At 40.0% G+C, this 22726-nt stretch overlaps 1 protein-coding gene across 4 annotated transcripts in view; it reads right to left on the bottom strand.

Moving 5' to 3' along the window:
- Positions 1–8713: 8713 nt before the first annotated feature.
- slc25a22a (solute carrier family 25 member 22a) overlaps positions 8714–22726 on the bottom strand; it is a 30507-nt gene continuing 16494 nt past the window's right edge. For all 4 annotated transcript variants that reach the window (XM_036576495.1, XM_036576493.1, XM_036576496.1 and 1 more), the window contains 7 exons: positions 21555–21645; positions 20229–20286; positions 18049–18109; positions 16946–17093; positions 16584–16738; positions 15207–15282; positions 8714–14468 (listed from right to left, as the gene is read on the bottom strand). In XM_036576495.1, coding sequence (XP_036432388.1) covers positions 14315–14468; positions 15207–15282; positions 16584–16738; positions 16946–17093; positions 18049–18109; positions 20229–20286; positions 21555–21645 — 743 coding nt within the window. In that variant the 3' untranslated portion in view covers positions 8714–14314. The remainder of the gene's footprint in view (positions 14469–15206; positions 15283–16583; positions 16739–16945; positions 17094–18048; positions 18110–20228; positions 20287–21554; positions 21646–22726) is intronic.

The following is a 22726-nucleotide window of genomic DNA, read 5'->3' as shown; positions in this document are numbered from 1 at the left end:
TCTCTCGTTTCTCTCTCTCTCTCTCTCTCTCTCTCTCTCTCTTAGGCTCGCTGTGAAACTGTGTGTGGAGCTGTAAGTGTGAGCAGACTGCAGAAAAAACCCATAGAAACCATTAAGTGTTTCTTTTGGTTTGTTTTGACTTTTTAATGGGTTGATATCACAGTGTAAAGGATCCTAATGCCTAAATTTAACAGACGACCATTTGGTTTCCTAATGGGATCTAAAGATGTCCTAAGGAAACTAGTGGTCTCTATTGGTCCCCATTAGAAAGCAAAACCATTTGGTTTTAAACCTAGTGGTCCTTTTCCAGCAGGGCGCACTCTGGTGAAGTCTTTCAGTTGTGGTTGTTCCTCCTCAGTTTAGTGAAGTTTCCTTTGTCAGGGGCCTAACAGTGGACCATTAGAGACCAGGCACTAAAGGTTTCCTGCTTCTCTCCTCTCCCCGCCGTGTGTGTGTGTGTTTGCGCGCGCGTATGTGTCTGTGCTCCCATATGTGTGACAGTGGAGCACCGACTGAAGCGGCTGTGGCCTCAAAACCACCATCACACACCAGTGAACCCGGTGGTGAGTGGAGCCTCCCTGACGGACACGGGCTCACCAGGTGTGTCCTTTACCTCCTCTGCCTCGTCACACAGCCAGCACAGAGAGAAAGAGAGACAGAGAGAGAGACGCTCATTGTGCACGCGGTTCACGCCTCTGTCAGTGGACGGGCGGTCCCGTGTCGGATTGGTGACCTCTAGCGGAGCTCTACCCCAATTGCAGCTACCATTAGCGACTGTTTATGCCATTAATTTCTCTTCGGGTTTATTTTTATGCCATTTGTACGACAGAAACTGACACCGAGGGGTGTTTTGTGTTCCAAATGCAGCACGACCTCTGGGTGGCCGTCCAACACTGGAAATGTCAATGCACGGACAGCTAATTTTGGTCGTCAGTAATCTTAGATTTTTGCAGCCGTAACCTTGAGGGCTTTAATGTAGAACTAATGACATCCATCAGAGATCTGCGGCGATACCCCTGGGCTCTGAGAGGACTGCTGGACGGCCGCCCTTTCCTGACAAAAATGAGAGACGTTTGGAATGGAGATAGCAGTTAAGTTCTCCCAGAGGCTCTCTCTCACACACACACACACACGCACACACGCACCTTTTCACACAGGCACGTCCACACACACACACACACACACACACACACATTCCTGAATTTTCACAAAATTAATAATTTTTTTAAATACATTTTTTGATAAAGCAAAAACAAGAAGCGGCTAAAATATGTTAATGTTTCAATATTTGATATTATTAGAGTATTCAACCTAATATAAGTGCAATATTTGAGATATTTTAGAACGGCACAGTGGAAGTTGTCCTGATCCCTTTAGACTGCTTTCTTTAGAAACACTAAAAACCTGCTTTATAGTGCACAAGCTAGCCATGAGCTAAAATGTTAGCCCCAAGTTAACGACTAGCCACAAGATAACACATTAGCCCCCATGCAATAATACAATACAATACAATACATTACAATAAGATACAGGACAATACAATATTAGACATTGCATTGTTACATCTGTAGTGATCAAATTATACATTATATTGTTATACCCCTAGTGATACAATATGATTACCCCCTAATGATGCAGTATGATACACAGTATAGTCACATCTGTAGTCATCATACAATATGTTGTATTGATTTACCCTTAGTGATACAATATAATACATTGTATCGCAATAGTCCTAGTGACACAATATGATGCATTGTCTCGTTACACCCCTAGTGATACAATATGACACACTGTATTGTCATACCCCTAGTATAAACTAAATCCCCACCCTGGTAGAACAGACTAGAATGATCCTCATTACAATGTTTATCCATGGGTTTTTATCTCATGCCTAATCTGTGTTCTGTGTTCTGTTTGTCTGTGGGTTAATGAGTGTCTAAGGCAAGCGTCCCCTTGCTTTGCTCAGCGAAGCGGTGGCCTTTAAAGTTAGGGTGTCTTAGCTGTCAGGTTGCCAAGATAGACAAGGCAGTGATTAAATGAAAGGGCTAAGATGGAGACTGCAAAGTAACAGTTCATGCAATCTCAACAAAAAGTGTCTCCTCTGGGAGCTGATCTTCGTGTTAATAGATGTCAGGTGGGAACGTACCTGTTCACTCACAAACACTAAAAATGCAGGCAGTTGTGTTTTTGGTAACAGCAAGTGGGGCTGTTGAATAATGTCAGATGGTGAACCCCAATCAGGTAGCACACTGTTAATTCTGTGAGCTCAAGCTACTTCCACTGTGTTTAACTAAAGGACTAAAGGTCAGAAAGTGTGTTTAGCTCAAAACACACTCATAATAGAAGCAGGGGCACACTTCCATACCTCACCTTTGTAACTGCAAAACTTACTTTTAGGTTCAGAGTAGTAGCTGGATTATATATAGTAGTTACAGAGAAATTTCGTAAAGGGGAATTCCACCAGTTTTTCAAAAATTCTGCGTAATTAAATGGTTAAGATATAAACAAAGTCATTGAGAGTGGTTTGATGTGAAATGTTCTGTTCTGGTTCCTATCACCACCATTGTAAAGAAATATGAGTCTGTAAGTTTCCCCATAGTTAACCATTTAATATCAAACCACTCTGAATGACTTTGTTTACATCTCAATAATTGAATTATGCAAGAACTTGGAAAAATGGGTGGAATTTGCCTTTAAGATTAATAGCTGACTAATAAGGTTACGGAGGTTAAGCATAGGCTCATTCACTAAAGCATCTACAGCACAGACTCTTTAAACACTTCTCTATTACAGTGGCGTAAAGCCGTTATATGGATGGCTCCCCAGCCAGTGATGTGTGTAATAATGTCATCTGGCCCTTGACTCAGTGCCTGCAATATAACATTACTTACGTGCAGAGCCCAGCTCAGTAAATCTGTGGCCTAAAGGCTCCTGCTCAGTCATGCTTACTGTGGCTTTCCTTCAGGGTCAGAGGCAGAACCGTGTTGACTCGCTGAGTTGGATATCATCTGTAGCTTTTTGGCAGAATGGAGACTAATCCATTAACTATGTTCCAATCAGTTTGGTTCAATGAAAGCACTATGAATGATAGTAGTTATGTAAGCCAGTTGTGCTCCTGCATATTGGCTGAGCAGCTAGCCTCCTCCTGGGCCATGCTGTGGGTGCCTCTGAGTCAGAAGGCTTCCTGAATTTATCACTGGAGTTCCACAGTGGTCACACAGCTCCTATCTAATTCCCCATCTGCTGGCTGGCAGCGGAAGAGCTCAGAGACCCCCCTCCTACCGCACCCTGAGTAATCTCATGTCTTTAAGCATGTTCCTCTCAGTATCACACAGTAAATTAGAGCATGGGCCAAAGCCCCGTCATTTTCAGCACTGTAAATTGCATGCTGTGCCGAGCAGGGCATGTTTAACTTGGAGTCGGTTTAGGAGCGATGCTAGCTACTATGTTAATGTATGTTATAAAATGGATGGTTCTGGTTCTGGAGACCAGGCTTTCTCCTCTGCTGCTCCGGCCCTGTGGAATCAGCTCCCTGTTAGCATCTGAGCAGCTGAAGTCTTTTAAATCTCTTCTAAGAGATGCATATTGTTGTTGGAGAGTTTGAATTATCTGTATTTGTAGCTGTTTTATTGTGAATGTTCACAATTGTTTTTTTTTTTGTCTTGAAGAAGGCTCTATATGGACCACTGTATTGAATTCATTGCACTAGTTTTTACTACAGTCCCACAGTAAAAAAAAAAAACGATTAAAAAACAACAAGTACTCAGACCTTAGATATTTGCAAAGATTACATGATGATCTATTTAAACCCAAATCATGAATTAAGATAGCAATAAGCTAAATATAAGCTAAATATAAACAAAATTCGAATGGCTTTAATATCTTTAATATGTTTTAGGCCAAAATCTATCAGAAAACATTGTCTCAGTCATCAGGCAGTGTATTCATGACCACTTCATGTAATCACTTCCTGTGAGGGAGCTTTTAAAGGCATTAAACTATTCAGACGTCCGGTTCCTATCACCTCTACTGTGAACTGTTGTTAGACAAAGCCTCTTATAACTAATAAGAGAATAGAATAGCTACTGCTTTGCCATCTGATTGATGGTAAGCAAGAACCATGAGTCTTTAGACTCTATTAAACCTGCTGCGTTATTAAATGTCTGAGGACAGAACATAACATCTGCACACAGGCCAGGTGCTGATGCTGCTTTGTACTCCAAAGCTTATCAGTCTACACTAGTGACAGTAACAGTAGTGCTGTGCTGCCTTTAGTGCTTTTGTATATTAGTGCGTCATTTGATGGTGCTGAAGTCACTTTCCTGTTTGTAGCGTTCCAGTTTGTGCAGCATACATTTACAATCAGCCCTACAGAAACATGGTTTGTGTTCATTTGGGTGTGCGGTTTCTCAGGCAGTGGGTGCTGCTGCATCTTTGTTCTTGTCACAGATGTATTTCTCTCTTTTCTCTCTCTCTCTCTCTCTCTCTCTCTCTGTCTCTCTCTCTCTCGCTCTCTCTCTCTCTCTCTCTCTCTATAAATATCCCCATCCCCATCTTCTCCTCTCGAAAAACCTGATTTCCATTGATTTAGTGACCTATATACACATCACCACTCTCTGTCTCTCTTGCTCCTCACCCCCCTCCTCCTCTGTGCATCAGTGGTCATTCCTCTGTCTTCACCTCTTCATACACACTCCCTCTATTTCCCTCTTACTTTCAGCTCCACTTATCCTGTCTGTGTTCTCTCCCTTGCTCTCTCTCTCTCTCTCTCTCTCTCTCTCTCTCTCTCTCTCTCTCTCTCTCTCTCTCTCTCCCTCTCTCTCTCTCTCGGGCTTGAGTGGAGAAGGGCTAATAATAGTTCAGGGTGGAGGCTCAGAGCGGCCACAAGAAGCAAAGAGGGAGATGTTGGATATACAGTCACAGATACACACACACACAATTATGCACGGATACGTACTTAATTAACTCTGCATTATCAAGGACACTACAAAGGCAGCGCGGTGTGTGCAGTGAGATGATATGATTATGTTATATAGTTTTACATTATGATGAAGGGGCCGTGTCGATATTGCCAAGGACAGCACAATGACACGGTGCAATAATGGAGATGTATGACATGTACAGGCCTGACATGATGAGAGAACAGAACCAGAGGTCAGCTCATATTTCACTGCTAGGAAAGCAGATCAAGTCTCTAGTGAGCTCCTAGAAAGCTTAAAAAGAAGGATGCTTGGAATAAGATGTGCACTCAAATGAAGGGGGTTTGTTTGTCTAACAAACTGAGAATATGTGCAAATAAATTGCATTTTACTCTGATTGCATTGGCCTTCGATATGGAGAGTGCTAATATTAGTAAACAGTAGCCTGAGGTGGAGCTGTATATGATGAGGCGGCTCTATAGTGTGTTACAACCGTCAATATGAAACCTGACCATGAAATAAGGCCTCATTTTAGTAATCTTGTGAAGGCTATCTTGCTCTTCTGTGTAAGTGTAGGTAAATGTCTGTTTCCTGTCCTCACAGAGCTCAATTAATTGCTGCTAATTACTGCAATCTAATGTCTAAAAAATGGTCATGTTGCACTTTTTCATATACAATAACGTACATAAAATATATATTTTTGTTATATATTAAATGAATTGTTTGGCAAATAATTAAATTTGCATTTACATTTTCTACTTGGCCCAAATGCAGTCGATCAGCTAAAACATGGTGACCACGTTTTGCTTCTTTAGTTTAAACTTGGAGCTTCTGACGGTATGAACAAACACTGGAAGTCAATAATCACTTATATACATGCCTAAATCTTCATATATTTGCTTCCAATTATGCTAATAAGCAAGGTAAACTCATAAAAAGGGATGAATGAAGGACATTAGAGGCACCTGTTTTTATAGCCAGGTGTATTGGCTCTTAAATCTCCAGGGTGGTAGATCTCCAGGACCAGGACTGAGCACCCCTGCTCTAGAACTTATTTACACACTTAAGCTAAAATGATCATCCACATAACATCTCAGTTTCCGATACTATTCCGCCTTCTTACTCAGGGAGGCTGAAGCACAGGATTGTGTACTAAAACGTCACTATGATGGTATGTAGCATTAGCAGAGTAATACCTTAAGCTTGCGTACTGGAAAAGAGATAGAAGTTGCAGATCGAATAACAATAAACCTACAAAAAATGAGGTGTTGCAGAACACAACAAAGGAATCTATGGGTAGTCTGATACGTTCCCACTGATTTCCTATTAATGCAGACGCATGCAAACTGTGGCTTTTGCCAATGAACCACAAACTAGCAAGAGAGTATGTGGTGATCACTTCTCAGTGGATGATTACAAGGTCTCCAGTGGGATATTCTAAGATCTGCAGCTGTAACAAGTACATTTATACAGAGGACACCTCAAAGAAGTGAATTTGAGGTCAGTGCTGTTTAATTTTTATCTCTCTTCATTTCTCTCAAGAGTTCCAGCATTAAACTGATGTATTTTCTCATATGTATACTCAGGTCCCAATGTAAGGTTGAGGCTCATTCGTGCAGAAAATGTGGTGCTCAAATCCGTAATTAGACATTGTATTGACTTTCTGAGTAGAGCTGTTCAGCTTCTCTACGGTCTGTGTCGTGAATTCCCTTTGCCCTGTCTTTGGATGTCTTGCATGGAATGATACCAAATTGTGCTCAGGAAGTAATTAAAGATATCCTAAATGGCCGAGCCTTCTTTCAGCTACATGGAGAAGTTTTTTTTTTTTCATTTTATAGTTTGGAGTGAGTCCTGCTGGGTTCCTACCACAACCTGGACTAAAGACCCAGCACAGTACTTTTTATCCTTGCTCAAAATGTAATATTAGCAGAAAGTATGTGGTTATGCTAATGGTTCTGCTTCAGTCCAACATTTATTGGGCACTAAAATAACCACTGATTTTTTTATATGTTTGTATATTGCCCCCTTACCACCATTTAAGAATTACACTTTATTTGCTGTGATCGTAGACAGCACAGATAACACTAATTGACTACAATAAATCATAAGCTAACTTATACTGCGTATTCATGAACTGTAAAATCAACTGACCCTTCCACACTTTCCACACTCCACATCACTCTACTGGAGTAACGTTATAGCTAGTAGGAGAAGGCACTCATCTACAAATGCTCAGTTTTTGGATGCAGCAGGGAAAATGGCCACTCTCTACATTCTATTCCAAATGACAAGACCAAATCAAAATGGCTCAAATTTCTTTCTGGGGTTAAGGTGACACCCAGTATAAGAGTTTGTATCAAGCTTTTACTTAATTGAAAATTGGCCTCAATACAGCTCGGACTAAAAGGAACAGCTTTCCCAACACTTACTGAAGGCATTGTGGATGATAAGATGGTAAATCTTATTTTTATTTGACAGTTTATGTATAATGTAGCTAGCGAATGGCTAGCTAGTGTTATCTAATTTAGCTTGCTAACATTAACGTTAGCTACCAGCCATCAAATGTTTTGCATCTAGGATGCAAGTCAGCTACAAGTTATTTTTATGGCTTTATATGACAGGATACACTGAGATTTTTGAAATTGCAAATAGTCATTGAGTTCCCACATTTAGCTTTTCTTGTTCCACTCGCCAGCTTGTTTTTCGAGCTTTCCTGTCCCATCTTAAATGTTGCAGCAGTTACAGTCTGCCTGTGCCCGCCCATCCAGGTGGTTACGTTTGACGCAGAGGCTGTCAATCAACCCACTGGGGTCCAGGCCCCCAGGCCCCCACAGCAGAATGGTAAAAAGCAACAGTGAAGAAAGAAAATACAAACCACTCCTTTTAACATTGTTTTTGGGGAAAAATAGAGGGTAATTAAATACATAAAACTGTTTGCTGAAATATTTGCTTTTCACAGATTTTAAAAAAGCAAGTGTGCAGGGCCTTTAAGACCTGAATGCGCTATAAGCAGAGTGAAAGAAGTTTTGGGGCATGTATTTACAGAAACGGTTTGGGTGATGACTCTCTTCCAGTGTTTGTTAGCAGCGTTAGCCCAGCAGCTCCAGTTCAAGGCTAAGGAATCAAAATTTGGACACCAAGCATGTCATGGCTGATTGACTGCATTTGCAGTAAGTGGAAAATCATGTAAATCATCACTTTTTTGCCAAGCTATTCCTTTAAGACCCTCCAGGACTGGAGTTTACACCAGTGGAGACCCCTTGTGTTCTCTCTACTCTAACACACCTGACCCAGCATACATGGGGTTCATTAGCAAATGAGTTCAATCAAGTGTGCTGGATGAAGGAGAGCACATAAATGTGGATCCTGTGAGTTTATGAGCCTTTGGCCTACAGCACTATAGCTAGACCCCCCATGTGTAGCGTTGGGGTTGCTGTTAAAATAGAACCACTATATTTTTATATATACCGCTGTATTTTTACACCTCTGTACATCTAGTACTTTTTCTTTTTTGTAAGATGTACTTTACATCTTCCTGATGACGTTTACAGTCTGGTTTTAAGGACAATGTTGTGTAGTGCTAGAGCGACATCTGGTGGCCACACATGAAAATACACAAGAGCAATGACCTTGAAAAGCCTGCACTTAGATACATTACTTAAGTCATTATTTTAAGAATCTTTCTTCCACCAGACTGCAGTTCTCTTGATTTTGATAATTTAATAATTAGTAGATAAAATAAGTGTGTTTTAATCATCTCTGACTCTTCATAAAACACAAGAACAAGCAGGCAAGGTCCTCATGATAAAAGTTTATTGAACAACAATCTGTGACAAGGAATGCAACATTTGGACTGTCTTCACGTTCTGCATGGTAAACAATGACTAAGACGACTGCAGTATTTCAGTTTCATAGCTTTCACACTCAAGTGTTTTCACACACATCTCCCCATCACAGAGAGACATGAACTTCAAGAACTTTGTGTGTGTGTGCGTGTATGTATGTAAGTGTTTTAAAGTGCTTCATTGCACTGTTCCTCTTGGAGGAAGAGAACGAAAGCGCTATGAGTTGTGGGAGTTCTACGGCCTTCAATATAATCAGTAAAAGCTGTGTTATATAGTAGTGGGTTACTGCTGCTATGTATTGTGTTTGTCTCTTCTTTATTGCATATAGATAAGCTGGTTGTCATATATTTTATACATATTTCTCTTACAGACATGACATGAGGTCAAATCTTATACCTTACATATAAACTACTCAATGAAAAACATTTCCTATCTTTCAACATTAGTCATAGTATTCAAAGGTACATTCTCTGGTTTGTCATAACATTTAAAATAAGTAAGCAATACATTTATAGGCTGTGCTATGAAAAAAAAAAATAGAACTACTAGTGCCATACTACAGTAATCTAGTTATTTATGTCAGGATTATAAGGTCTATACGTTACCAAGAGGCTATTAGAGTGCATGTGTGTAGTGCAGTGTGCAGTGTAGTGGTTGTGCCTGATCATTCTTTGTGCTTCTTGCTTTGTTTCGATTGTAAATAAATGTTATTTTTGGTGTTTATGTCTCCGTCTCCTCCGCCTCTTTCTATTCCAGTCAAAAGGAGGACAGATAGGAGACACAGGAGAGGAGATGGTGAGATAGTCGGGGGGCTTACAATTCAGCATTACAGTGACAAAAAAAGAAATGCACTACACAGTCACACACACGCACGCACACATACACACACATACATATAAACACACGCACGCACACGAACCGTACACAACCCCACACAATACACCACCATTTTCCACATTACAGTCAAAGTTCACAGCTGATAAAACAATCTGACATTGTCACAATTAAAACCAGAGTTCTCAAAATAGCACAATTCGAAACAGAAATAGAAATAGATATAGAATAAAAAGCAAAAGATAACAGAAACAATAAGAGCAATCACAATTATGTGAACAATGAAAACAAAAAAAGAACAGTGGGAATGTGCAGAGAAAAAGAAAACAAGTACACAGCTGGGAGAAGAAGCAAAAGGCAAACGTGGAGAGCAAGGGCACAGTCAAAGAGACCGGGTCATGAAGCCACTAGAGTGAGATTTGTCATGTGTTCAAACAGGTGTAAAGCCCAGACTGAGAAGAAACACATGACAAAAGCTCAGCAAGAAGGAGACAGATGTAAACAATCTTTTTTCCCAGTAGACGGTTTCTATCGGCTCAGCTCAAACAGCCGACCCTGGAACTGTAGTGTAAATAAATAAACCCACTGTGAAACTGATTCTCGTCTAAAGAAGTGTCTTAAGACAGGGATCCCCAACCATGCATCACGCCCTGGAGAGTTTAGCTTCAACTAGAGACAGCATGCCGGTATTGGTGGGTATCGGTCTTGGGCCGAAATTAGCGGAAAATGCTGGATCGGATATCGGAGAGAGAAAAGAATCAATCTGTTCCAGTCCTGTTACAAATCTGTCCTAAAGTTATGTGATGTGATGTTGTTTGCTTTCCATGTCTTCCTGTGGGGTAGTAGAGTATGATAGCCTACATTTTAATTCTCATTTTAAAGCTGCACTATATAACTTTAAGAGCAGATTAATCTGTCGTTTGAAAGAAAACTCAGTCAAAACTTAGTGAAGGATGTGTCTTCTGATGATGTGACTGAATTACCTATTACCGTCATCACACCTTCTTCAGTATAGTGTTGATTTTGCATTAGAAAACTAAACATCGAGCCATGTCTTCTCTTTGAGTGTGTATGTGACATAAATACATAAAGACGTATGATATGGTCCCAAAAACTCTTGCGAAATCCGACCCAACATATTTGACTCTGAATCATTATTTCAGACTTAACTCAGTAATGCTGCCCTTTTAATTTTTACAAAAAAATTTTACACATTGCAGTTTAAAGGGAAGTGTTTCAATTGAACATAGCTCATTTTAAAGCTTAGTATTTTTTAAAGAAAATAAATTCTTGGTAATGACAGTTTCAATATCGGTCTCGGTATGAGAAGAGAAAAAGTGGTCATGCCATCTCTAGTTTCAACACAATCGGCTTTGATATCCTGACCTGAACACCTTCAGTAACTGAATCATGTTAGATTTGGATTGGAGCAAAACTCTGCAGGGTCACAGATGACCAGGATGAGGGTCAGGCACCCCGTCTTAAAAAGTCTAAAAGGATGAGGCTAAGGCTAGCAGGACACTTTTGCTAATGCTAACAGGCAATGAATCAAGGCTAGCTAGCTAACATTGGGGAATCAGGTCCACGTAAACAAATTTCTAGTTTCCAATTCTGACTTCCTGCAGCAAAAACCTCTGCTTAAAATGGCTTTTTCCTGTACATCTACAAGCACATGGATGCTCACTGGCTAATCTCTAGAGAGGTAGGCTTGCAGCAGGCCTTAGAAGCGAAGGTTGTCCGTGCAGTGATTTGGTCAAGGTTTTGTTTGGCAGTTATGAAATAGGCTCTCACCAAGCGAGAGAGTCAAGCAAAGCCTCAGTGCCTTGTTTGAGCTACAGATGCTTCTCATTGCATATATATGCCTTATCTCTCGCTAACCACTGCGCAGATATCCTAACGCTGCATAATACTTGTCAGCACATAATCAGCACTTCTTCTATCCAGCAGGAGGGCTCTTAAAATTTGGATTATCATGCTGAAACTGCACAGCTTGGGACTAAGTAAGAAGAAAAAAAGTTTCACGAGGAAGTCTGCTACTTTCATTAGGAGACAACAGAATGTTTCGATTCCCAGACGCCAGTCTGCTGCTCCAAATGTGGCAAATACTTCCTTGTAAACTTCAGACAGTTCTCCTTTATTTATAGTGCCCTCTTTCAGATTTAGTGTTCCTGGATTCAACTATCAATAAAAAAAATAATAACAGAGCAAGAGGAGGGGGAGGTAAGTGTGCAAAATAAGCCATCAAATAACAATATAAAAAAAACAGAATTCATATAATCTGCAAATGTACATCATACAGTAATCGACAGTGAACGTACAGACACCAATAAAACAACTGATACAAATATATAGATATATGTATATATACTGTATATATATATATATAGTCATAAGGAATCTTGATAAATACGCTTTCACTCTCAACAGATAAGAACGCCTAGGAACATCACTCATCATGTGCTTTTGCCCTTATTACTACACATTGAATAAAGAGAGCAGGTGATTGGACATCACTCTTCAAAGTCACCTTCATCTTTCACCAGCCAATGACACGCCATGGTCCACCACATACATACAATGCTTAGATATGAAATGAAAATCTCAAAAGGAAAAACAAAGGCAATTAATGAGCATGATCATTACTTCATTGGTAAGGAGGAGCTACCTGACACTCATCTTCTGCATTTATTTGGCCTTCATGAAGTTCTTCTGTCTGTTGGAATAAAGTGACACTAATCTAAATGGCAGTTCAGTTTGTGGACACTGGAGAGGGAGACAGATACTGAGAATATTCCATACTCCAACCATCCTCTATAGCAGCTGTTTTCAATCCATTCCTCAGGGACCACCCGCCAGCTCCAAACACACCTCAGCCAGGTCACTGAGGCTGTAGAATGCTGATTACCTGGCTCAGGTGCATTAGGAATTGGAACATAACAAAGATGTGGACTGGTGGGGGTCCCCCAGGACTCTGGATTGAACCCTCTCCGCTCTATAGCACCATGTTCTAAAGCTTCAGTCAGAAATAGCCGAAACAGTGCCACATCCACCCCCCAGGAACCACTGCTATTATTTGAAAGCCTTTGTTGCTGCAGTATTAATAACTGGCCAGCAAGCTGCAGTGACTCCTGACTGGGGCTTTAAACCACTGCCAACAGCCACCACTGAAGAACAGTGTAAAGACATGTTACTATATTTACAAGCTCAAAGGCTGGAATGATGGAAGTATGATGGGTTTGTTAAATCAAATTAAAGGCGCATTAAGTAGCAGTTTCCATTTCGATCCAAAGGAAAATTTTTAAAATCACTGTTACATAAGGATGATGAGATTAGACACTTTTGTCACTGTGTTACTCGGTGATACAAAGGGATGGCTCAGCATGCAGCATCCTTCTATAGGCTTTGTCCTTTACTCAAAAGCCTGCTAGCAGCAACTGGAATTACTGTAATGAGACATATCACACTGAGAAAATAAGGACGTTTGTGAAGATCTACCAACTCATGAAGACAGATCTATGACAATCAAAGCAAATGCAACATTCACAAACACACATTCAAAAATGACGGGGCATTTTCTGTGTTTGCAGAGGGCAAAACAACTCCATAATCATCACATTTGCAACCTAGTAACACACAGTACTTGTCCATTATATAAATGGCTCTCCAGTAATCAGCACTTATCCAGGTGCAGTGGAGCAGAGGTTACTCTGCAAGGAAGTAAGTCTCAAGGGAGGAAGCACCTGGATCTAGAACACACAGCAGAAGAAATCAGCCCTTCACATAGTGGTACTGAATGATGGCCTGTAAATGCAGCAGTATTACAACTAACAAGCAAAACTGGAAACTGCTACAAATTGCTCCTTCAATGTCATATGAAAAGCCATAATGCCACAGTTGATGCCTGCTTTTAGATTATTCAATCAGCTCTTCTCTCTATGATATGTAACCTGTAATTGCTGTAGTGGGAGATGGCAAGGGAGGTGCTACCAACTCTAACCATCAGACACTGAACTCAGTATGTGAGCATGTTTACCCAGACATGCAGTCAGTCTGGGACTGTAAACAGCTTTTGCCTCACACACCAACCTGCAAATCCTCACACAAACACTGTCCGGAGGTCATTCACGGCCAGACATTCCAACGGGGATTGTGAAAAGCAGCTAATCCAGTCAAGGTTCTCAAACAGCATATACATTTCTGTCTGTTCCAGAAGTTAAATTCAAGATTACACCTCCATCAAGTCCATTTAGTAATCTACCTCATACCTAACAAAGTCATTATTTTCCATATTGTCACAACAGACACAGTGAACATAAACTGGGCAATAAATATCTTGAGTCAAAAGAGACTTGATATGAATCTCCACAAACCATATAATCAAATCAATTACTAAAACAGCAATGATGCTTTCATTTCAGAAATGATGGGGCTCATAAATGAGAACGTTATGTGGCCTGAGCCTCAGCTGAGGACTATCTTGGCAACCACTCCCTCTGAACCCCTCTCAGCTCCTCATGATCACCACATTCATATAGAAATGTACACCTACTTTAACAAAACCTCACAAACATACAAACAAACAAAACTAACGTGGTCTCACATCACGTGGTCCTCAGGTGACGCGAGCAGAGGAGATGTGAAGGGGGGGAAGGGACGAGGTCTGACTGGTGCAGCGTGTGTGCAGATGGGAAGGCAGAAAGCAGATCTGACTGGTTAGTTGTTCCGTTTGGGCAAGAAGCCGAGGATGAATTCACCCACGCCCAGGAAGTAAACCACCTGGGCAATGCCGAAGAGCGGAGCGATGACAAGAGCACGGCAGTACGCCCCCTTCAGGAAGGCAGATGGACCCTCGTTCCGCAGAATCTTCCTGTAATGAGTTCAAGCAGGTCCAATATTAACAGGACATCTCATTGATGTCTCAGAAATGAATATATAATGTACACGATCATAAAACGTTTGGAATCACTGTTTGCAATAATACAAAAACAATTTTGTTGCAGACAAATGTTTAAAATGAGTCTAACTAACATGATGCTAGTACTCTACATAGTCATAGGTTTCAAATTTAGTGCATCCCAAAAGCTGTATTTGAAAGGTGATCATCAAACCTGAAGGTAGATAACTTGACAACAAATGTCTATAAAAATATAATTACAGTATTAAACAACTACATTTAAACTGATTTTTCCTCTCCAAAAGCTTGAAAACTGACTTGACATTTAAAAAATAGCTTCGTGTCTAGTTTATTATATTTTAAACTTCACTGCATAAAGTTGAGTTAAAAATAAAGTTGAAGGATTATTATTGACTACATTTATAAGTGATTCCAAACTAAATTGTAACAAATAATAAATAAAAAAGGCTGTTATTCTTTCTGTTCTTATAAAATATTACATTTTTTCACTTGAAATGGGGCAGATTTGGGATTTGACAGCGTTGAAGGTGCTAAGTGCTGAGTTATCTGATGATGACAGATATCACTGGAAAGATTAGCTCTCTAAAGCTTAACTTTAGACTGATAGCAAATCGTGCTGTCAGAGCCAATTAAAAAGGGGGGAGAGGTCACCCTCAGTAGCCAGTGAGAAAGAAGACAGAATGAAGTCACCTGATGCAGTCAGTCACTCCGCTGTATGTGTCCTCCTGACTGCCACGTGTTAGAGACTGTAACCTGGTTTTAATCACTGTAACACACACAAACAAATACAGTACTGAATGAACAAGTATACATAATACATAAATACTGTCACATTACTGAATGACTGATTGTACTTACTAGAGCAAATTTACTCTTTTATGGCCCTGTCCTGTCCACTTTTCCTACACTGTTCCTGTACTGTCCTGCACTGTCCTGTCAAAAACATGTGTCCTGTGGAGAAATACACTGCCAGTCCCCAATCTTTCAGCCTTCTCAAAACTAAAACCTGATATGTGTTTTGTGAAAATGCTTTGTAAAGACACAACAGTGATGGCAGCAATGATCCAAACGTCTTTCCAATTTAATGATTATATCTGCTCCTCAGTCCAACATTAGCACCCAAGGCTAGTACTGAACAGTGGCTACTTCAGTACACTAGGTGATGCATTTACTCAGAAGCATTGGCTAACAAGCTATTTTTTGAGTTATGTTAGGTTATGTTTAGTTATGTTTACTGAAAAAAGCCATGATGTTGAGGAAAACGTCTGTGAGAAGAGAAGACTATGGAAAATAGAAGGGGTTCAGATTTCTTAAATTAGATGACGCGCAGAGCAACGAGAATAGGCAAGGTGTGTGATCATGTGTGCTGAATCTTAATCTTCGTCAAAAAAGAGCATAATAAAGCACATTTCAGCCTAAGCTGAGGTTGTAGTATACTGTTATCTTTGATTTGGCCGCAAAACTGTATATAACTTTTCTTCTTACTATAGTAAGAAAGAACAGAATAGCGAATTTCACACAAATTTTATGGTCTGGCCACTTAGCCTATTCATTTGCCTTCTTCTCTGAAGTCCTGTTTCTGGCTTCTTATTCAGCTGTGTTTTTCTCGAGACCAAAGTCGTTTTGTTTTCTGGTCGGAAATCTGGTGCTGTGGTGTGAAGATTTCCTAAAATGTACACTACACCATAGCAGCTTTTTGTACTGCCATGATGTATACCAGCTGCATAGAGATGGTTTAACCAGCGCAACTACAACAATCTCATCAATGTTAGGTATGTGGTGCTAATGTAGGATATCAGAGTTTAGAATACTATAATACTATACTATAATAGAATACTATAAAACTGAGCATTAGGAAACACACGTGCTATATATATCACTAATAATCAACAATGCTGACTCATATGGAAAAATATACTGTGAAACAATTTTTGACCATATCACCCAGCCCCACCTATATTCTAATCACTACTGTTTCTGTGGAGACCTCTGTGCCTGAACTGTTCTGCAGGGTGGACCTTTTTGTCCTGGTGGTCCCCTGTCCTAATCCCACCATCTGGTACTCACCATCTACAGGGTTGACGGCCACAGCAGCCGTGCTGCCAGCGATGCAGCCTGATATGAAGGAGACGTAGAATGGAGCAGGCCCCTCTGCCCCCTTCTTGCCCAGGTTATTGAGATTAGCAAACAGAGGGAAGTAGATGATTGAGAAAGGAACATCCCTGGATGGAGAGAGTCAGGGAAAAAGAGTGAGATAGAGAAAAGAAGCAACAGAGAGCTAAAAGAAAAGTAGCTGAATTAGCAAAACTACCAAAATCCGGTCTTACTGGACTTGTGTTTGCATGCATATATGTGTGTGTGTGTGTGTGTGTGTGTGTGTGTGTGTATGTGTGTGTGTGTGTGTGTGTGTGGGTGTGTGTGTATAATACCTGAGCAGTGTGGCTCCAAGCCCTTTATAGAGACCAGCTATGCCTTTTTCCCTCAGCAGTTCCCGTGTGAGCTGCATGGCTGTTGGGGACTTCACTTCTACTGGACCACCAGGGGCTACAGCCTGTGGCATCAGCTTCCTCTGAGCAGCTGTGGACAGCAGCACACACACACTCAGATCATTCCCCCAGCATCACTACATCACTAATAAATCAAACTCCTGACTGAACCTGTGTTAAATCTACACTGAATCAAGGTTAAACCAGACTTGTGTGATTACATACATCAAGTCTGAGACACACACACACACACACACATTTTCTAAGCCACTTATCCTTCTGGGTCGGAGGGGAGCAATATAATACAGATGTTTTTAACTATGTAGCAGCTAAATATAACTAACACTATCACCTCGTACATCAGTGAGTGGGGATTGATTCCACATCTAATATACTAATAAAGCTGGGTGAAAGAACTGACATTAATGGCCTGTGCATCACAGATGCCAGATGCATTGGCACAGACATTAATGACAGTGTTCAGCTCACTATTATTATCATCAGAGGTATTAATGGCTGGAGATGCCTAAAGAATTGTTGGAAAAAGAATGAGTGGTTTTTAAACCGATCCTCAGAGCCCTCCAAACAGGCCACATTTCTGTTCCCCATTTTGGCCTTGTTTGACTTTAAGGCCCCTGCCTTAAACTGTAGTTTTATAGTAGTTAATGAGTGACTCTGAGTATTTACTGGATAATAATCCAGAATAATGAGACTGCAGTTTAAGGAGTTAATTTTCACTGGTACATGGGGTCAGTAGTGATAATGATTGAAACCACTAAGCTGGAAACTTAAAGTTAGTTTTATTTTACTTATATTACTGTTAGTAGCTTCACAGTGCAGACATTTTAGTAATCTGAACACTATTGCAGCACATTTTACAGCTTAAATGGCTGCTGTATGTGATGTTGGACACACGAGGGCAGTGTTTTATAATCTATTGATGGTTGTGCTACTCCCATCCTCCCTCCTTTTCCCTCCTCTCGTCTTCACTCCTTCTCCCTCCTCTCTTCTGTCTCACTCCACTTTGCCTTTTTTTGGTCTCTCACCAATTCTCCCTGCGTCTTGCAGCTGGATTTTCAGCATCTCCATCGGCGTTGTAACAATGACCTGTCAATCACACAGACAGAGAGATAAAGAAACATCTAAGACAGAGCATCTCCAATTCAGCAAATAAACAGTGCAGAAATGTGTTCTCTGTAGAGGATGCATTGACATATTTTCATTTAGGAAATCACATAGCATGAAGGTGCGACATTTAAGGCTAGATCTGTTACAGGATTGAATCAGGTTCATTGTTTTTTGCTCCCCTCATATCCGATTCAGTATTTTCAGCTGAAATCGGCCTAATATCAATAACTGGTATTGAATCAGAGACGCCACTACTAGTTATCAGCCTTAATAGAACAGAGCATGTGATCACGGGGTGGGTTCACAGCTACCACTTTTACAGGAGGACCGGCCAGCCAACCATACTTAAGCCCATTAAAGGCTGCTGCCTCTGCACAACCTGCTCTAAACCTTTGTCACTGCTATAGAGCCATAAAAAGACAGAATGCATGCACATAAACAACGCCACACTACCAAGTCACCTTCAAACACATGCTGTTAACCCATGTGTTAGAAAAATGTCAATTAAGATTATATTACATTAATCTAAAGTAAGACAAGGTCTTCAATCACAAGGTTCCTCTCGCCTCTCTCTCTGACCAGTCACAGGTTGATGGGATTATGAGTAAGACGTAAGTGTCAGGAAAGACCATGTGGTCAATGCAGGCTAATCCACAATCGCTATCCACTATCACAATCACATCACTTAGCCCACAGTGACCACTGTCTTCACTCGTGAGGAATCCGATCATGTCTGACTGACTCATGCAGTATCACATGACTAGGAGCATTGTATTGTAAGACACTAATTGCATTAAGAAGAATGAAAAGACACTATGGTTGTCATTAACAAACACGAGTGCTCCACATAAATGCTAACAATTCATACTTATGGACCAGCGCCATAAAAATCATTTCACAAATATTCAATACTTAATATCACGGTCTGCTCATTATGATAGAATAACAGGATGCTGAGTGCCATAATAACCATCACAGCCTCACATACTCTGTACCTGAGTAATTCCAGGTCAAATATTCTTAGTTAAGTTATCAGTTCTTAATTAAGTGCTTCATGTGAAACCAAAATCACAAGTGCAGAAGTTTTTAAACCTCAACAACATTCATTAGAATTAGCACAGAAATCAATATTATTACTTTTGGTTGTGATCACTGGATAATTTCTGGATCCAAAAGCATCTCAGACTGCTTAACAACATGGGTTTAATGTTCTTTTTCAAGGCAAGAAAGGGGACAAGCTAAATTATTCAGCCTACATGGCCACTAGCCAGGTGTACTACACCAGCAATTCTATATATAATTCTGACAAGTAAAGAATTTGTCGCAGACTCCTCGACCCCACTTTATTATAGCCAAGAGTGTCAGAGCCATTGACAAAGGGAAAAACCATTCTAAATGTAGTTTACACAATTTCTAAGTAGCTACAGATCACAGTGATATGATGAAAATCCATGCTTTTTGAGTCATTGGTCAAGAGTCGACCCTGACACTTAGGTGTGTTGGAGTTGAAGACTGACCCCTGCTCATGTGGATATAATAAGGTACTTACACACAAGACAATGGCAAGGACGGAGCATTAGACGCATACACATGCAGATGTTGTTGGCGTACATGGCGGGTATATGGCTAAAGCAGGTACAGAGTTTGTACAGTTCGAAATCCAAAACACTTCGACCAGAAAAATTTGTCAGAAACTGAGAAATTGAGAACACAGAGAATCCTTGTATTCTGGTAATCCATACTGATACCTGGCATCGGATCAGTGTCATCTCAAGTTTAAACCCTGGTATATGTAATGGTGAGTAGGTGTAAATCTCCAGCTGTTCATGTTCTTGAGTACATCTGCATGAATTATGTGTCTGATAGCGTTATGCATGTTTTAATGTGTGTACCTGCATCTACTGCGCTCGTGTTGTGCTTTCAAGGCTATTACTCAGCTAATTATTCTCTTCTGGACAACCAGCACCAGCTGGTAATTGTTATTTACGTCACATTGTGTGTGCCTGTGTGTGTGTGTGTGTGTGTGTGAAAGAGAGAGTGGGTGAAAAGCAGTTCACACTTAAAGCAGATGAAGAACAGAAAGTGACTGTGAACTAACCTGACATGTACCTGCACCACAGCCTGCCAGCATTTCTCTGAGCAACGTGAGCTTCTGCCTGAAATAGAGAATGAGTGTGAGATAGAGTGTGTGTATATGTGTGTATGTGTGTGAGAGAGAGAGAGAGAGAGAAAGAGATATTCAGACAGACACAGAGCAACATTAAATAAAAATTCTATTGTTTTGTTTGTTTTTTTTTCAAAATTTCTGCAAAATTTTATTGAGATGTAAACAAAGTCATTCAGAGTGGTTTGCTGTGAAATGGTTCATTGTAGAGAAACATACATTCGATGTACATAGTAAGAATTTCTTCACAGTGGTGGTGACAGGAACCAGGTTTTGATGTTTATAGCGTAAATAAAGCCATTCTTTATTCTCCACAACCACCAGCGAACCTATACCTGTCTTCTGAGTTTTTTTTATATTATATTATTGATGATGGTAAAATTTAAAAATCTAAATCTAATTTTTATCTTGGTATTACTTTTTCTTATAGTGCCCTGCATGTACCTTTCCACCATAGATGAATTAAAAAAAATTGTTTCAGGCCAAAATTTCAAAACTATAGGAAAACAATGTCTCAGTTAGGCAGTGTATTCAAAACCACTTAATGTAATAACATTCTGTATGGTAGCTTTTAGAGGCATTGAACGCTTCAGATGTCTGGTTCCTATCACCACCATTGTGAACAAATCTGACTTGGAAAGTTTCTCTAGAACAGAGCATATCCCATCAAAACACTCTGAGTGACTTTCATTACATCTTAACCATTTGATCAGGCAGAAATTTTGAAAAATAGTTGGAATTCCCCTTCAAATCATAACACAATCAAATAAACAATACACATGTATATGATTGTTCCACTGATCAAAGCATACATACATACATACACACACACAGAACCCCTGAACCTATTTAATAATTTACGCTCTGCCTGGGACAAGCCAGTCAATAATTCACCAACACTGTTTCTGGTCGCTATGGAGACGTGCATGGACGGCAGTCTTGGCCAGTGAAGGTCGATTGGGGAGTCATTTGAGCAGAGACTTGTGGGTAGTTACTGTGGACTGCCTGTGTTTAATATTAATGTCTGCCATATGATATCAGCCTAAGCTTTGTAACACTATGCCTTTCCTTATGAACAATTGATTCCAGATGTTCCTACAGTGGAGGCATGTACAGTATTTTTACAGTACAATTTAAAGCTTGCATTCATGAAGGCTGGCTGTACATTTCATACACAAACACTTATGTTCTTTGTGCATGTATGTGTGTTTGAATGCATTTCCCCAACACGGGGGAATACTGTGTGTATACATGTCTCACCCGTCCTTGGAAAGGTGGAATCTGAAGAAATCATTGGCTGCCAGCTTTATGGCTTTCTCTGGAGTAACGAGAGTTAAGTTCACCGCAGCCCCTGAAAAAACACCACAGAGCGGAAACAGTTCCACTATTCAGAGGAAGCTTGTCTTGAAATTTACAGATAACAGGATGCAGAATATAAAACACAAAGTGAATCAATGATACAGTTTACGTCAAATATAATCAGCAAAGACATACACAGTGTCTGAAGTTTGCTTGTTTAGTTTTGCACTGAAGGCATAAGGCTGTTGTAGGTAATAAGTACAACAATACATTACATATTTAAGAACACTAGTAGCACTCACTGTGAGGCACTCTGTGCTTTTATTTCTTCCTGTACATTTACTCATATTTATAGATAATAGTTATACAGTGTTGAAAACCACATAAGCAAGTCCATTTGTGATTACTTAAAGGGGAATTCCACTGATTTTTTAAAATTCTGCATAATTCAATCATTTAGATGTAAACAAAGTCATACAGAGTGGTTTAATGTGAAATGCTCCATTCTTGAGAAACATACAGAGTCAGAATTGTTTACAGTGGTGATGACAGGAACCAAACATGCAAAGTGTTTCATGCCTATGGAAGCTACATCCCAGAAAGTTACTACATGCTTGATCAATGAGACATTGTTTTAAGATAGTTTTAATTACGGTTTTGGCCTAAAACATATTTCTTAAAATCCTTTAATGGTTGACAGGTACACACAGGATGTTGTAAGGCAAAATATCACTGAACTAAAACTTATTTATCACTTTTTTATTACTATCAATCATACATACAAAAACTCAGAAGACCTGTTCAGGTTCACTAATAGTTCTTGATAGTACATAAAATGGCTAGATTTACATTGTAGACATCACAAACCCTGGTTCCTATCACCACAACTGTAAAGGAATCAATCATTAAATATCTCTACAATTAATCATTTCACATCAAACCACTCCCAATGACTTTGTTTACACCTTAATGATTCGATTGTGCAGAATTTTTGAAAAATCAGTGGAATTTCCCTTTAGCAGCTTAACATGGTTTGAGGCAAACGTGTGGTGGTTTAGGCATGTGGATTGCACAATGCTAACTGGTGTACATTAGCTTTGATTACTTGCTGTTTCATTAGCATTCATTCATTA

This window comes from Colossoma macropomum, unplaced genomic scaffold (genome assembly GCF_904425465.1).
Source record: "Colossoma macropomum unplaced genomic scaffold, Colossoma_macropomum, whole genome shotgun sequence".
NCBI lineage: Eukaryota > Metazoa > Chordata > Actinopteri > Characiformes > Serrasalmidae > Colossoma > Colossoma macropomum.
This window is presented reverse-complemented; position numbering and strand designations above follow the sequence as displayed.